Genomic DNA, 15,643 nt, shown 5'->3' with positions numbered 1-15,643 from the left:
TCTGTCCAGTTATTAAAATAAGAGAGGCCTTAAAGTGTCCCTCTGCAATAAATGGTATGTGGTAATTGCATAACACCCTAGCAGGCTGTGAGGTACAGTGCTTTCAAAAGAGAGGCGTTGTTCTTATGACTTAAAATTATTTCATTCTTCAGTATTTCCATTTGGTTGTTCTTCGCTGATGAATAGCAGTAGAAGTTGACTTGGCCAAGCTGTGCCGGATAGGCCTCTTTCACAAATATCCACAGTCAAGAGTTCAGTGGGAAGGCAAAACCTCTTCTGATATGTGTGTTCCAAGAATGCTTACAGAGCCCCAAGGGAATCTTCATTAGACTGACAGCTGTATTAAGGCCTGCAGTGTGTTACAACATCCTAGGAAACATACCAAAGATATACCAATTTGTAAAGAATATAGTATGCACATCTATTTATACAGATGCTGAAGAAACAAAATGTACAATGGTTTTTGTCAAGAATATTTTCTGGAGTTGAATTTTAGATTAACTTGTATAGGAAATAAGGAGGTACATGGTGGGGTGTGGTTACAGATAAAGGAAGAGACTTAGAAGAGCAGAGTTCAGATGATTTTTATGTGTGGGAAATGAGACATGGGGTCTAGAACCACACACTGCTTAATATTTGTAAGTGTGAAAGGCATGTTTCGAACCAAAATGACTTCCCCTGTCTTTTACACATTTATTCACCCTAAGATAAATTAATTAGCATGAGAATTTGGAAATATCAATTTTAAATGTTCGTCCTCTGATCTAGCATTTTTATTACATAAAACCTTAGAATTATTTGTACAAGGGCACAAGATTTATGTTTAAAGATTTGATTGCAGCATTAGACAAATTGGTGAAAAATTGGAAACCAAACTTTCTAAAGGTCTTTAAAATAGCATCCTCAGATACAGCAAAATAACTGTCAGGGAAAGATGAAGGAATTGGGGATTTTTTTTGGACAACTTTTCTGTGATGTGGTTATTTTATTCTCATAGTGGAAACAAACATTGAAACCCTTAAGTTTCAGTTAAAAGTGTCTTACACATGCTTAAGATGGATGTATTGCAGGTGAGACAACAAACCTGTTGATTTCTTTTCCTTGGTCTAGTAGAGCATCTTGTCCTCTGTTTTGGTGATTCAATTAAACTCATCTTTTTTTTGGTAAATTTTTAAATTGAGGTATAATTGATGTACAACATTTTCAGGTGATCCAATATTTGTATACACTGCAAAATGATCACCACAGTAAGTATAGTTAGTTAACATCCATCACCGCACAGTTACAAACATTTTCTTAACTGTGATGAGAACTTTTAAGATCTACTCTTAGCAACTTTAAAATGTCCGATACAGTATTAACTGTAGTCACCACGCTGTACATTACATCCCCAGGACTTATTTTGTAACTGGAAGTTCGTACCTTTTGCCCTTCTTTATATCATTCTTTGGTTTTTTTTAACATCTTTATTGGAGGATAATCGCTTTACAGTGGTGTTAGTTTCTGCTGTATAACAAAGTGAATCAGCTATATATATACATATATCCCCATATCTCCTCCCACCCTCCCTATCCCACCCCTCTAGGTGGTCACAAGGCACCCAGCTGATCTCCCTGTGCTATGCGGCTGCTTCCCACTAGCTATCTATTTTACATTTAGTACTTTACATCATTCTTAATCTTTAGTTTTCCTTATTCTTCAAAATAAAAATGTTCATGGACTGTCTCTGATGCCCCTTTCAGCATGTTGATGATCAAAGGCTTAAGCTTTTACCACCTACACATTAACAAATTTTTTTGACTCACAGAAGTCAAACCAACACAGATGGAGAGAAGAGTGATACAACCAGGGAAGGGAGCACTTCCCTGAGAGCTCTACTGGATTTTTTTCTTAACAGTCATTCCTGCAGCTCTATGTATATTGCAAAGTACACCCATAGCTGTTGGAATTGGGGTATATACTCATTTTTTGTGAACATGGCTTAGGAGATAGAGAAGCCCAGGTTTAAATCTTGGCTCCAACACCAGTCATTATATGACCTTGTGCAAGTAATCTCTCTGGCTCGGTTTTCTCATCTTTAAAATGGTAATGCTCTTAGTTTCTATGAGTTGGATCAGTTGTGAGGTGTAAATGAGGAAACTCACAAACTCTCACCACAAAGGATTGCTATGCACACCTGCCCCCGATCACAGTTATCTTCCTCTTAAGCCTGAGTTTACCTCAGCATGCTTTTTACCCATCTTCCACTACTCATAAAAGACACAAAGGTAGCATTCAAATGTTCCATGAATGTCTTAACTGGAATTCCATCATTCTGTGTGGACTGAGTGGGAACCTTTCTGTATGATAATTCGATAATATTTATCAGTTTTAAGTGTTCAGGCCCTTTGACTCAGTAGTGCTAAGAATTTATGCAGTAGAGGTATTTGTACAAGGGCACAAAATTTTTTTGTACAAAGATTTGATTGCAGCCTTACATGCGTTAGTTGACAATTGAAAACTATACACATACATAACAGGGATGAGATCGATCCGCTGTTGTGTCTCCCTCTGAAGGAATACAGTTCATAGAATGAGGTAGGGACATAGGAATGACACAGGAAGATATCCAAGGTTATTAAAGTAAAAAAGCAAATGAGAACATGTTATTTGCAGTAGGCACCTGTTTATTAATTTATTTCATACACTTTCCTCCATGAAACAAGTCTGCCTGTCCTTTTCTAGTTTCCTATTTTCCTTTCACTGGGTTTTTGTCATTCTTCCTGTCTGGCTTGAAAACAAAAAATCAAATCTATTTGGGCTTGGCACTTTATTTAGGTAACTAGTTGATTGCAGGGTTAACAGTTATTTGGTCAATGTAAGTTTTTCTGATTGATTTTGGTAATTCTAAGCAAGTCGTGGACATGTTCAGATTTATTGACATTGTTCTATCTTAGTTTTGTCTTGTGTGATATCCTTTCCTTTTTCTCATTCCATGTTTATAATTGGTAAATTGGCAAAAGGTTTTCCTTTTATTTAAAGAACCAGACCAGCCTTCTGTTATTACTAGTGTTTTTATTTATTAAAAAAAAACAACTTTGCTTCAGAGGAAGGAAACTAAAGACATAGAAAAAATTCCTACCGAATAGTGTGAGTAAACCACGTCATATGGAACAGCCTCTGCTAAGGAGGGACAAGTAAGTGGAATGGCCCCTGCCGCTGAGCATCAGGGTCCCTCTGGAGGGTTGTGGCGCTCAGGGCTCCGTGCTCTCTGCCTCCACGCTGAGCTTACGGGGAGAAGAGGGAGCTGTTATTGCCACTAGGAATTGTTGTGTGGTAAGAGTGGTGGTGTCATTTGGTGGACCAATATTAAGTGGCACAAAATTTGTTCTAAATCTGTAAACTTGAGGAAAAATTGTAGAGAAAAGTGATGTTTTAAATGCTAACACTTCCAGGATGAATGTGAGATCTTCTCGACCTGTTAGGTAAACTCATACCAACTTACTGTGGTGGTTTTTCCTAAAACTCTCCTCATATTTCTAACAGTATGAGAATGCCCCTATCCCTATGCCAGTGATACAGCCTGATTTGTATCCAGTAAGCATGTATGTCCTGTCTTTCTTTTCCAACAGCAGTCAGAAACAGAGACTGTTCATCTGTTCATCCCAGCCCTGTCTGTCGGCGCCATCATCGGCAAGCAGGGACAACACATCAAACAGCTTTCTCGCTTTGCAGGAGCTTCTATTAAGGTACTGTTCTGCCAGCTGTGGCTCTCCTGGTGCTTTAAGGACAGCAAGTTACAGAAATGTGAGTCTTCCTGCCACTCTGTAATTTGAATTGAATGTGGCAGTCTATACTGGGGTTACATAAGTGTGTGACAAAAAACTCCAAACAAACAACACTAGCTTAAACAAGGTAAGTTAAATTCTCCAGAAAAAGTAGTCTGCAGATATGCAATTCAGCGTTAGAATGGTGGTTCTGCCCCATCACATCCCTGGATATATATTCCTTCTAGCTCATCTTCCCTGGGCGTGGCTTTGGTCCCTCACACTTCCAAATGACGCTATTTACTGCTCGAACAATCAAGGCTGTGGTCCTTTTAAGGAATATACAAATTGACAAAGGCTTGATATAAAGTCATAGCTTTCTTCAGGAAAACATCAGTCTATTGGGGGGTTTATTTTGGTTATGTTTTATAAATATATATGTAAATAATTTTATTTTTTATTTTTGCCTGCGTTGGGTCTTTGTTGCTGCGCACAGGCTTTCTCTAGCTGCAGCAAGTGGGAGCTACTCTTCGTTGCGGTGCGCGGGCTTCTCATTGCAGTGGCTTCTCTTGTTGCGGAGCACAGGCTCCAGGCGCGTGGGCTTCAGTAGTTGCGGCACACAGGCTCAGTAAGTTGTGGCGCACGTGCTTAGTTGCTCCGCGGCATGTGGGATCTTCCTGGACCAAGGCTTGAACCCGTGTCCCCTGCATTGGCAGGTGGATTCTTAACCACTGTGCCACCAGGGAAGTCCAATTTTATAAATATTTTATGAAATTTTTAATTTGAATATAGTACCAAAAAAACCACACTGCACTCAAATGTTTATAGTATCTTTATTTATAACTGGGACAAATGTTCATCAGCTGGCAAATGCATAAACTGTGGCCCATCTATATAATAAATATTACTTAGCAGTAAAAGGGAGGGAACTATCGATACATACAACAACTTGAGTGAATCACATGTATTATGCTAAGAGAAAGAAGACTCAAAAAGGCCACATACTGTATGATCCCACTTATATGAAAATTCTGGAAAAGACAGAACTATGGAAATGGAGAAAAAAAAATTAGTGGCTGCCAAGAGTTTGAGGTGGAGGGGTTGAAAACAAAGGCAGCATGAGGAAATTTTGAGTGACAGAATTTGTTACCAAAGGAGTGAGCTTTACTGTATGTAAACTACACAGTTAATAAAAAAGCAAAACACACAGGAAAGCCCTCATATTCTCTCTTGTAGCAAAAGATAACAAAATACGTGAGCAGAAAATGTAGCCAAAATAAATAAATGGGTAAAGGAAAAGACATGATAAAAGACCAAGCAGTGAACTAACTTTACCATCCTGTTAAGTTTCCTGATTACTGAGTTAATCTTTAAAACATGCTCACACATGCAAAAAGAACCTAGCAGCTTTGTTTTGGAAAAACTGCAACAAACATTTCATGACCAAGAAGAATTGGGTATTTAGACATTCGGCTCTTTTTCTTTCTGGCTTTAATGAAGGTTTTATGATGAGGTTAAAATATTTTTGTTTCCAGGAAGTCTGAAACATGCATAATCTGAAAGATTCATCAGCGCTCCTAACACTTTGCTAGATTTCCATAATGTACATTTCCATGTATGTACTTACTTTAATAGGCATATATTTGGTATTACCAAACCATAATCATTTGTGTTAACTTACTGGACATTAAGATTGTTCCTAATTTATCCTGCACAGGGGTAGACAAAGTTCTTTTGGTCAAATTGTCATTTATAACCTCATCCTTTAAAAGTGGATTTGGTGAGTCACAGGGCATGTGCTTTTTTTCAGTCTTTTGAGAGATTATAGCAATTTGTACTCCTAACCTCAGTGTACGAGTGCCCTCAGCCCCAGCCCTCTATCACCAGTGTTGACAAAGATCCTTTTTTAAAAAACCAAACCTTAGTCAGAAAGATGAAGAATACCACCTTCTTTTTGGGGTTTCCTAAGAGTGTGGTCTAAAAGGAAGTAATTATTGGCTTGTTTTACAGACTCAAAATTAGTGCCCAGCATAAAGTAGGAATAGTATTAATTTGGGTCTAAGTAACAGAAATGTTAGCTTTATTTTGAGGGAGGGAGAAAGCATGAGTCTATTAAAAGTAAAAAAACATTGTTTTGATTATAAACGTGTGTGGAAGGGCCTATACTAGACTATAAGTAATTGACAGTGATCATACTGAGTGGTAGTTGGGATGGCTTTTATTGTATTTTTTGCTTCCTATTCTCATTATTTACTATAGGGAATTGCTTCTTGCACAGCAAATATCTAGCAAAATTTTTTCTTTTAAAACAATTCCTACCAGCCAACTCCCCAAATTCTTTCTTACTAGAGGAATGCTGGTTTCCTCTCCCTTCAACAGTCTCTGCAACATTTCCCCAGCCCAGGCTTTTTGTGTGATTTCACACGCTCTGCCAAAATAGAAAAGTCTGAGTTTACTTTTCTTCTGCCAAATTAATGTTAGTTTATTCCATATGTTACTCCAGCGAGCGTACTTTGGGGGAATGTACCAGTAGTCTTAGACTGGGGAACCTAGCAGTTTTGTGCACATACAGGAGGCCCAGGGTGTTGTGATGCGCATGGGCCAAGGACCACCCTTTGAGCACCCACTGGTGTAGTGACGAGGAATGTGACGGCGGAGCCAGAGCCAGCTCTCCCTCCAGCTCCACTGGCCTGTGTGATCATGGGCCAGGTGACTCACCTTCTCCAGCCTCCGGTCTCTCCACGAGGCAGTACCTCATCAGGAAATAGTGAGGGTTAGGTAGAGGTTGCATCTGGACTTTTACATTAGGGCCAGGCACAGTGTAAGTACACAGTATATAGCAGGAGCCATAACTAATGAATCCACATTAATCACTGCCTCTTTGTAACTACCTTCCAGAAGGCTTTCATTCTACATTTCAGTAAGTCATGTGCAAAATGACAGGCTGGTTGGTGTAACATTTCTATTAGTGGCACCTGAAAGTGTCATAACCCATTACTGGGTCTGTTACAGATCGCTCCAGCTGAAGCACCAGATGCTAAAGTGAGGATGGTGATTATCACTGGGCCACCAGAGGCTCAGTTCAAGGTATGTGCTCTGGAGTGTGTGCACAGGTAACAAACGAATGGATGTCTTCTTTTCGGAAACTCCGTAACCTGGCTTCTCCTGTAAATAAATCTAATAATCAGTAGAAAGAATCTCTCAATGGAAATTTCTAAGACTAAGAACAGAGTAGAAACATACCGCAAATTACACTTTAAAAATAAACCAAAGCCTTTGTTCAATTTTGAGAGTTTTGTAATGGTTGTTGGTTTTGCCTGTCTCCCAAAGGAGAATTTGCTCAGTGTCCTGTTAGCATGTGTGAAGGTGAGACCTTAAGACTGAAATTTACAAGTCTGATTCACATGCCTTGTTGTTCTCAAGTTTTTCCTCTTGTCCCAGAGAGGCCTCAACCTTGAATTAAAATGTCCCCGTTTGCTCTTACCCTTGGGTTAACTGTTAGCCCTTGTCCACAGTTGGTCAACAAGCCACTCTAATCTTTTGAATTTTAGAGGTAGAAATGGCAGGAACTCTTACGGGATTTGTCCTGGTGTGAACCATTGGTCATACTGGGGTTTGGGGCCTTTGGGGCTGGAATGCCTCCCACCGTGTCCTGAGAGGTGGTGTAGCAGGGTGGTGAAGAGCAGAGACTCGGTAGCCAGGCTGCTGGTTCAAATCCCAGCTCTACCATTTACCAGTGGTGTGACCTTGGGCGAGTTACTTAACCTTTCTCCGCCTAGTTCCTTATCTATAAAATCGGGGTTAAAAACACCCACAAAGTTTAAACAAGGTTCTAAGGTTTAAACAATATATAAGGTTTAAACAATATGTGAATTACTTAGAATAGTGCCTGACACATAGTAAGTACAACATAAATGTGCTGGTGGTGGTGCCGAGCAGACTCGGGATGAATCAGACTAAGACCCTGCCAGATCCTCAAATTCACAAATATACCTTTGAGTATGTGATTTCTCTCATAAAACTCAGTAGGGTGTCTTGTTTGTCACAGGTAAAAGCAGCTACTCAATTCAGTGTAATTTATCCAAAACCCCTGTCTTGTTCCTACCACTTAGCAGCTGTGTTAACAGGGTAACTCTTTAACCTTAAGCCTTACTTCTCTTAAGTTAACAAGTGCCCACCTCTTCCCTCCTTTTAAACCATCACTTTCTTTGACCTCTATTTTTCCATGGGCCATTTTTCACTAAAAATCCAAAGCTTTTTTCACTTCATTTATAGGAAGAACAGGAAACATAAGAAGGTGCTTTGAGATGTGGGGTACAGTTGGCTAGACTCAAACTTGGGTCAAGGAATGTACTTCCTCATACCAGCCCTGTGGTTCCAGGCAGTTCAGATCAAAACTCAGAGATGCTGACAACTGCTTCCTATCCCAGACTTACAGAGCCAGTCACTTTTAGTTTGAAATACTAAAAGATAAATACAAACATCAATTATGGTCTTATTATCCTATAAATGGAATTAACTGTCTAGCAATTTTCATAATGCTTGTATGCTGGGGAATTCAGAGTTTGTTTCCCTGTATCCTCCTATGCCTGTGTTGTTCAGTTGTCTTAAATGGGATGTTTAAGAAAAGCTATAATGCTTAAATGTCATTTATGTGATCAGTGATAATTACAAATAAATTATTTTATTTTAGACATCTAAGTAATAGTAAACCTCCTAACCCATATTTTTTCTTATGAATTCAAGAGCTTGTTTCGGAGGACAATGTATATCCGTTGCGTCCTTTGACTGTGTTGATAGCTACATCTGTGGCCTGAGACTTTGAGGATGAATGGAAGATAGGGTACAAGATGGATTTTTTTTTGCTGTAACCCCCTAAAATGAGCTTATCATTTCTGCACCAATGAAAACGTGTTGGGTACTTTTGTTTTTGTTCTCTGCTGTGGCAGCTTGTCAGATGAAACCAACTCTGACTTCTTTTTCCTTTGGTGTATACCAGAGCAAATTAATGGTTGTACATAATAGGAGAGGTATACTATGTATAACTTCTAGTTGTATGCAGCAAGTGACAGGATATGTTTGACTGTAACTGTCAGATGTGCATGTTAACTTGATTTTGTAGCCTTAGTCGAAGTAGAAACCATCTGGCTAAGATGAAGAAATGTTTAACTAGAAAATTCCTTGCTGGCCCATTTAGACAGCGGCTTGGCTTCTTGTGAGCCTCAAATAGGTGGCTCTGTAGTTCCTCTGAAGTCTCTTACTCAAGAAAAATGCAGTTACTATCTTACTGCCAGCAGGAGAGGTTTTACCTTTCAAGTCTGGAAAGCAAATGGTCATTTGCAAAAATTTATTTATTTTAGTTAGGCTGACTGCTAACTTATTGCCTTTAACCGTTTTTGTCAGAAGAATATGGTTTAATCTTATTTCATCGATCATTCAATTGCCTCATCTGTGATGTATAGTTATTATTGTTGTCAACCTTTTCTAGGACTTCCTTACTTTTCCACCTCTTGTGCAACGTTCCACAATCTATCAAATGCAGATGTATCACTGCAAAGGTCTGTTCCAGTGGATCCGGGCCATCTTTAAAGTTAATGGACCTTTTTGCGTTTCCTACATGAATGACACTGATGAGATATGTTCTCATCTGTAGGCTCAGGGAAGAATTTATGGAAAAATTAAAGAAGAAAACTTTGTTAGTCCTAAAGAAGAGGTGAAACTTGAAGCTCACATCAGAGTGCCATCCTTTGCTGCTGGCAGAGTTATTGGAAAAGGAGGCAAAACGGCAAGTACTTCAGCAAAACCTGTGCAGTGGTATGAAAGGGAAAGCGTTGAAAGGTACTTAGGAGTTCCAAGTCCCTAAATTTTGGCTAACTTATAAAAAGCAGGACCGCCCGGGCCAAGGTTTGGAGAAGATTGCCTTTTGTTCCTCCTGAGTGTTGGTGTCAGCTACCAGTGAAAGCAGTGCCTCTCTTTCAGACCACTTTGTATGGGAGAACTGTCTCATATTTATAAGGGGCATTTTGCATTTTCTGTTGATATGCATCAGCTTTTTACTTTTATTGTGCAAACAAGGACATGAAAAGAAACTTTAAAAAATCTCATCTACATTTATAACTTATACCTCTGTAACTGAAAAAAGCAAATGGTTTCCAGTTTCTCTTTAACACATAAAACTTCCAAGTCATTTGCAAAGCTATTTACAATTCTGAAGTGATTGAAAGTGTGTATTTTGGAATCAGATTTTCAGGGGTTAAATCTGGTTTTGTCATTAACTTATGCAACTGTGGGCGAGTCAGTTTCTTTCACTAAGGCTTAGTTTTAATTATCTTGAAATGGGGACAATACTAATAAACGGATAGAATTATTAGTATTATTAGATGAGATTATAAAGCCAAAGCTCAGTATTTTGGTACATAGTAAGGAAATAGTAATTTAAAAAAAAAAGAACTCCACTTAACATGATTTGTATTTATCTCCTTCAGGTGAATGAGCTCCAGAATTTGTCAAGCGCAGAAGTTGTCGTCCCTCGTGACCAGACGCCTGATGAGAACGACCAAGTGGTCGTCAAAATAACTGGTCACTTCTATGCTTGCCAGGCAAGTGGGCTCTAGTGTGATAAGTGAGCTCTCCTGCTGCTTTCTTCTTCCTGAGGGATCCTCCTCCCATGCGTGTCCCCATGTCATATAAATATTTCAGGCTGCTTGGTGCTTAACACTTTTAATCCCCCTTTTAGCAGGTGATTTCAGAGACTCTGCTAGGAAACTATTAAGTATGTATCTTCTAATCTTCAAATAAATTTCAATTTGAAGTTGTTGAAATGGAAGAGTAAATTAACTTTTGGTCATACTTGATCAGGCAGAAATTTCAAAGCTCTCTCCTACTGCAGGTTGCCCAGAGAAAAATTCAGGAAATTCTGACTCAGGTAAAGCAGCACCAACAGCAGAAAGCTCTGCAAAGTGGACCACCTCAGTCAAGACGGAAGTGAAGGCTCAGGAGACAGCCCACCACAGAGGCAGATGCCAAACCAAAGACAGATTGCTTAACCAACAGACGGGCGCTGAACCCCTATCCAGAATCACATGCACAAGTTTTTACCTAGCCGGTTGTTTCTGTGGACCAGGCAACTTTCGAACTCCTGTCTCTGTGAGAATGTATACTTTATGCTCTCTGAAATGTATGACACCCAGCTTTAAAAAAAGAAAAAAATTAGGGGGTGAGGGAGGGAAAGAGAGGAGCTCTGCACTTCCCTTTTGTTGTATTCTCAGTATAACAAATATTCTAATTTTTCTTAATATTCATTCCCCCATAATGCCAGAAATTGGCTTAATGGTGCATTTACTAAATTCATCAAATAAATAAAAATAGATTGCTCCTATGTCCAATTGTTAAAATTGGATCAGAATAGAATTATTACAAGAACTTAAATGTTAAGCTATTAGCATAGAAAAACTGTTCTCAGTTTTATGTAACACTAACACAAGTAACCTAAGGGAAGTGCTGAATGGTGTTGGCAGGGGTATTAAATGTGCATTTTTACTCAACTACCTCAGGTATTCAGTAATGCAATGAAAGCAAAATTGTTTTGTTTTTTTCTGAAAATTTTATATACTTTATAAAGGTAAGTCCAACTGTTTTTTAAAAAATAAAATTAGCTAACAGGCAAATAACTGAGAAAAAAATTTTACTTCTGGCTGGTGACAGTAAAGCTGGAAAATTAATTTCAGGTTTTTTGAGGCTTTTGACAGTTATTAGTTGGAAAATCCAGTAAATGTTCAGTGATACGGAGCAGTGCCTATATTTGGAGAGCAGCAAATACCATTTATTTTTTTGTTTATGGTAGGGAAGTTTTTGATGGTACTAACAGAGCAAAGTGGCTGCAGGAGGTTTTGGAACGGCTAGTTTTAATAAATGGCTTCAGGAGACTTCAGGGTTTTTTTGTTTGGCTATGTGATTGAATGCATAAATGCTTTGTGCTTTTGACTATCACTACCTAAAGCAAGTGTATCTACGGAGACATGCAGCTCCTGTGAACTTTAAATTGATTGGTAAGAAGAAAGCTTCAGCTTGCCTTACAGGATGCTTAGTTTGCCAATATATTTCAGATCAGTTGGTCTATGCTTGGAGCAGACCCCAAAAGAATTGCTTTGTGAAGACCAATGGGGCAGTCAGACGGTGTGACAGTGTTTAAAGGCAATAAAAAGGCTACATCTGCCCGTGTCATGAGCCTCACACTAAGCTATTTTGAAGATTTTAAGCAATGATAAATCAAGAAGAATGAAAGGCCACCTAGAATATTACATAAATTGCAGGATTTCTGCATTCTCTGCAACCAGTTATTTGAAAATAAGTCAAAAGGTAGAAAAATACAAAAACAACTTTTGGAATATAATTTGAGTGACTGTGATACAATACATTTGACCTTTGATACTGAACGCATTCACCCATTCCCTAACTTGATGGCAAAGCCTGGTGTGTACAGTCATGTGGGTGTGGGTGGTCTCCAAGGCCACACTGCTCTCAGAATTGTTTCTTTTGTTCATTAAATGATCACAGTCGTCATATTATACTAATCTGAAGGGCATATATAATAACCCTTAAATCATTTTGCTTCATTTGTATTTCAAGATGAATTTCTACAGACTAGGTATAAGTTTTTCTGAAGATCACTGTATCATTTAAACATTTTGAAAATGACTTGAAATGTTTTCCTAAATGTTTTCAGAAAATCAGTTTATTTTGTAGTTTTAGCCAAAAAGTGCCCTTTCTGTCACTGAATTCATCTAGCATTCATCATTTTCTTCCATACAATGAATTGCTTTAAAAAAAAGTAATGGACTGGCTTTCTGGTTGGATTTTGGGTAAAATGTGCTTAAGGCCAGAGCTCTTCCTCAGTATTTGATTTTTCCAACTTTTTTTTTTTTTTAAATACAGATAGGTGCTACATTTATATCTGCCTGTTTAAATTCTGTCATGTTTCACTTCTAGCCTTCTAGTGTGGCAAATCATGTTTTACTTTCAATTAAGCATTGGTAATGGAGTATCTGGTAATACTAGGAAATAATTCTGTTGTAATTGAGTTTTGTACTCACCACATATGGATCATTCCTCATCTGTAATGTGCCCCAAATGCAGCTTCATTTTCCAGATACCTTGATGCAGAATAAAGTGTTTCATTATCAGGTGCAGCCTGCTGTGTAGTATGTTTTATTTTTGGCTTTTCAAATTAATGTGAATGTCCTGAATTTGGTCAAAGTGTAAACTTAGATTTTTAGTAATGCTATGTCAATCTCAAGGTAGGCACCAGTATCTACCAATGTCCTTACTGTGAACCTAGATAATACTGTTGCATATGAACTGAGAATTAAAGGTTTTACGTTACAGGACCAGTGGGGTGGTTATGTTTTCTGCTTTATTGTTTTAAAATTTTTGGCTATACTATTCTACAGAATAAGATTTAAACTTAAACTCTGAAAACACTTTGCTAGGCCTGGGAACGAGCATTCCTAGCACTGTGGAATGAAATGGTCATGAAATGCCCCCCAAACCATGGTCAAATTTATGACCACGAAGGAGCCCTGCTGACTGGAAATTGGCGCTCGCCATTGGCACTTGCTGTCTGCCTCTACAAAGATTAAATCATGAGCTGCTGCAGCTGCTGACCTTCAACACCCCCTGAAAAGGAGTTCAGAGTGGAGAACAGGAATGAGGCGCTCTGGGAAAAACTGGCAGAACAGGTCTTCAGATAGATATAGATAGATATTTTCAGGAGAAGATTTTATGGGCCCAGATTCTTGCATCTTCTCATACCTAGAGAAACACTAACATCATTAATGGCGACATCTGCTTTGGCTATATTAAGGGGAATATTACAATTAAAAGTCAAAATGGAGTAGCTATGGTTTAGACATCCAAGAAAATAACTAGATGACACTGTGGGTGTGATTTCAGGCAAGTCCCTGTATTGCTAAGAACTTGAGTTTTCTGAGCTGTGTCAGACTTGGATGCCACCAGCCGTTCTCAAAATAATGTCTGCTGGCAGCTGGTAACTGCAACCTTACTTTTTAAAGGTCTCCTCTTGTAACTACTACATTTTTAGACAACGGAATTGCTTTAGATCATACATTAACAAAAAGAAGAGACATGTTTGATGACCAATAGCACCTGTTATCTATGTGTTAATACCACATTAAAAGTTAAAACCTACCTCAAACTAGGCAACTGGCTACGTGGCTACAAGTCTCCCCAAAGCACCAGGTCCAGACTGTGTTTCAGGCTTATTCTCCTGAAAAGAAATGACGTTTATTTTGCCTATTAAAATCCCGTTGTCACTCCTCCAGCTACTTCTCATTGGGTCTGTTACACCAAAATGGCAGACCAAGGGATTGAGATTTTAATCATACAAGACTCAGATCCAGGACTCGGGAATCAGAAATATTTCCAGTCCAGTGTCTATTCTCCAAATTGAGGCAGGACTATGCCCTATTGTAGCACGAAGTGGCCAGCACTGTTGTCGCCCAGTTCCCTGAACTGGAACTGGGCAGGACTCTGGGGGGCTCCAGAGTACAAAACCTTTCTCTGTCCCCTGTTTCTTGTTTGTAGGATATAGGCTTCACTCAGCCTCCTTGACCTTCCCTGAGTTCCAAAGGGCAGATTCAAACAGTTGCTAATCAGGGAAGGGAGGGGATGCAAAAACAGGGGAGGAGCAGTCAAGTAGTGGTACAGCCTAGGAGCAGGGTCCTGGTTCCACCTCAAGGACTATGCATAACAATATCTTTGAGTTCTGCAGGAACTAAGGCCCCCACCCAGGTGCAGGATGTTAACTTCAGGCTGAGGGCAAGATTCCTGGAGCACTGCCCTGTTACCTCACTACCAATCGATCAGAAGAAAGTCACACCCTGCAGCCCTCACCCCAAATTTTGCCTGCCTTTTCTGGGCCTGGCGATGACCGTCCTGTTAGGCCTCCTGTTTGGCCCTTGTCTGTTTCAACTGCTTACAAGGTTCATCCCCCACAGGGTCCAACAGTTTCAGCTAAACTGCTGTTACTACAAGGATGAACGCCAGTTTCGGGCACAGAATACCTCAATTTACATCAGGTAGAGAGAGACTTCTACTCGACTAGGCAGGACTACGCCAACTCTCAGCAGGAAGTAGTTACAGAAGAAAGTGACCTCCGCTCCAATTCCCAAGAATTATCTTGAGTATGAAGTCTCTCATGGAGGAGATGTTAGGGGAAACACTGAAACTGCCTGCCATGGCCAGGCAACATAGTAACCACTTGCATGAGTTATCTTAAACAGGAGGTCCTGGTAAGGAATGCAGAACTAACAAGCTACTACCAACTGGAAGAACTCAGGAAAGGTCAAAAGGAGAGAGGAGACTCCAGTCTATATGTCCTGCCAACCTCCCAGAATCCCTCTCACTGGAATCCACCTTGGCTGAGCCATGCGTGCGCCACCGGGAAGGACCCCGAGCCAGAATGACTGGCCAGAGACAACCCAGAAACTGACCCCATTCCCATAAAACACGAGACTGTGAGCCATGTGGTGGAGCAGTCCTCCTGGGTTCCTTTACCCTCCTGCTCTCCACCTGGGTGCCCCTTCCCAATAAAGTCTCTTGCTTTGTCAGCAAAAAATAAAATAAAAATAAACTCTTAGCAGAGAGCTCAAGTAAAACACAGGGGCCAATGCAACTTCCAGGAAATCCTGCTGAGATCTCAGGAACAAAGATAATATATTAATTTTAGTTTGAATGTACTGATTCATGGTGTGAGAATTAGCTCACTTACCTACAATTTCCATGTGTCAGTTAGGATTAGTGTCCATAGATAAGACTTGTTTTGACAACAACCAGCTAGGCAGGGTTTAGGAGTTATAAGTGACTCAATCCAAATCTGA

General features: G+C 39.5%; 1 protein-coding gene and 1 long non-coding RNA gene across 3 annotated transcripts in view; one reads left to right on the top strand and one right to left on the bottom strand.

The window, feature by feature from the left end:
* Positions 1-12,925, top strand: part of IGF2BP3 (insulin like growth factor 2 mRNA binding protein 3) — a 145,524-nt gene extending 132,599 nt beyond the window's left edge. For both annotated transcript variants that reach the window (XM_059933996.1, XM_059933995.1), the window contains 5 exons: positions 3,612-3,728; positions 6,759-6,833; positions 9,400-9,531; positions 10,232-10,345; positions 10,636-12,925. In XM_059933996.1, coding sequence (XP_059789979.1) covers positions 3,612-3,728; positions 6,759-6,833; positions 9,400-9,531; positions 10,232-10,345; positions 10,636-10,734 — 537 coding nt within the window. In that variant the 3' untranslated portion in view covers positions 10,735-12,925. The remainder of the gene's footprint in view (positions 1-3,611; positions 3,729-6,758; positions 6,834-9,399; positions 9,532-10,231; positions 10,346-10,635) is intronic.
* On the bottom strand, positions 4,534-15,404 carry LOC132372038 (uncharacterized). Its single transcript, XR_009505073.1, has 3 exons — positions 13,954-15,404; positions 12,839-12,898; positions 4,534-10,936 (listed from the first exon to the last, which is right to left on the bottom strand). It is a non-coding gene; the product is annotated as an uncharacterized LOC132372038 (long non-coding RNA).
* Between the last annotated feature and the right edge of the window lie 239 nt (positions 15,405-15,643).

The sequence above is a fragment of the Balaenoptera ricei genome, chromosome 9 (assembly GCF_028023285.1).
Source record: "Balaenoptera ricei isolate mBalRic1 chromosome 9, mBalRic1.hap2, whole genome shotgun sequence".
NCBI lineage: Eukaryota > Metazoa > Chordata > Mammalia > Artiodactyla > Balaenopteridae > Balaenoptera > Balaenoptera ricei.
The sequence above is the reverse complement of the archived record's forward strand: the minus strand, read 5'-3'. Positions and strand labels throughout refer to the sequence as shown.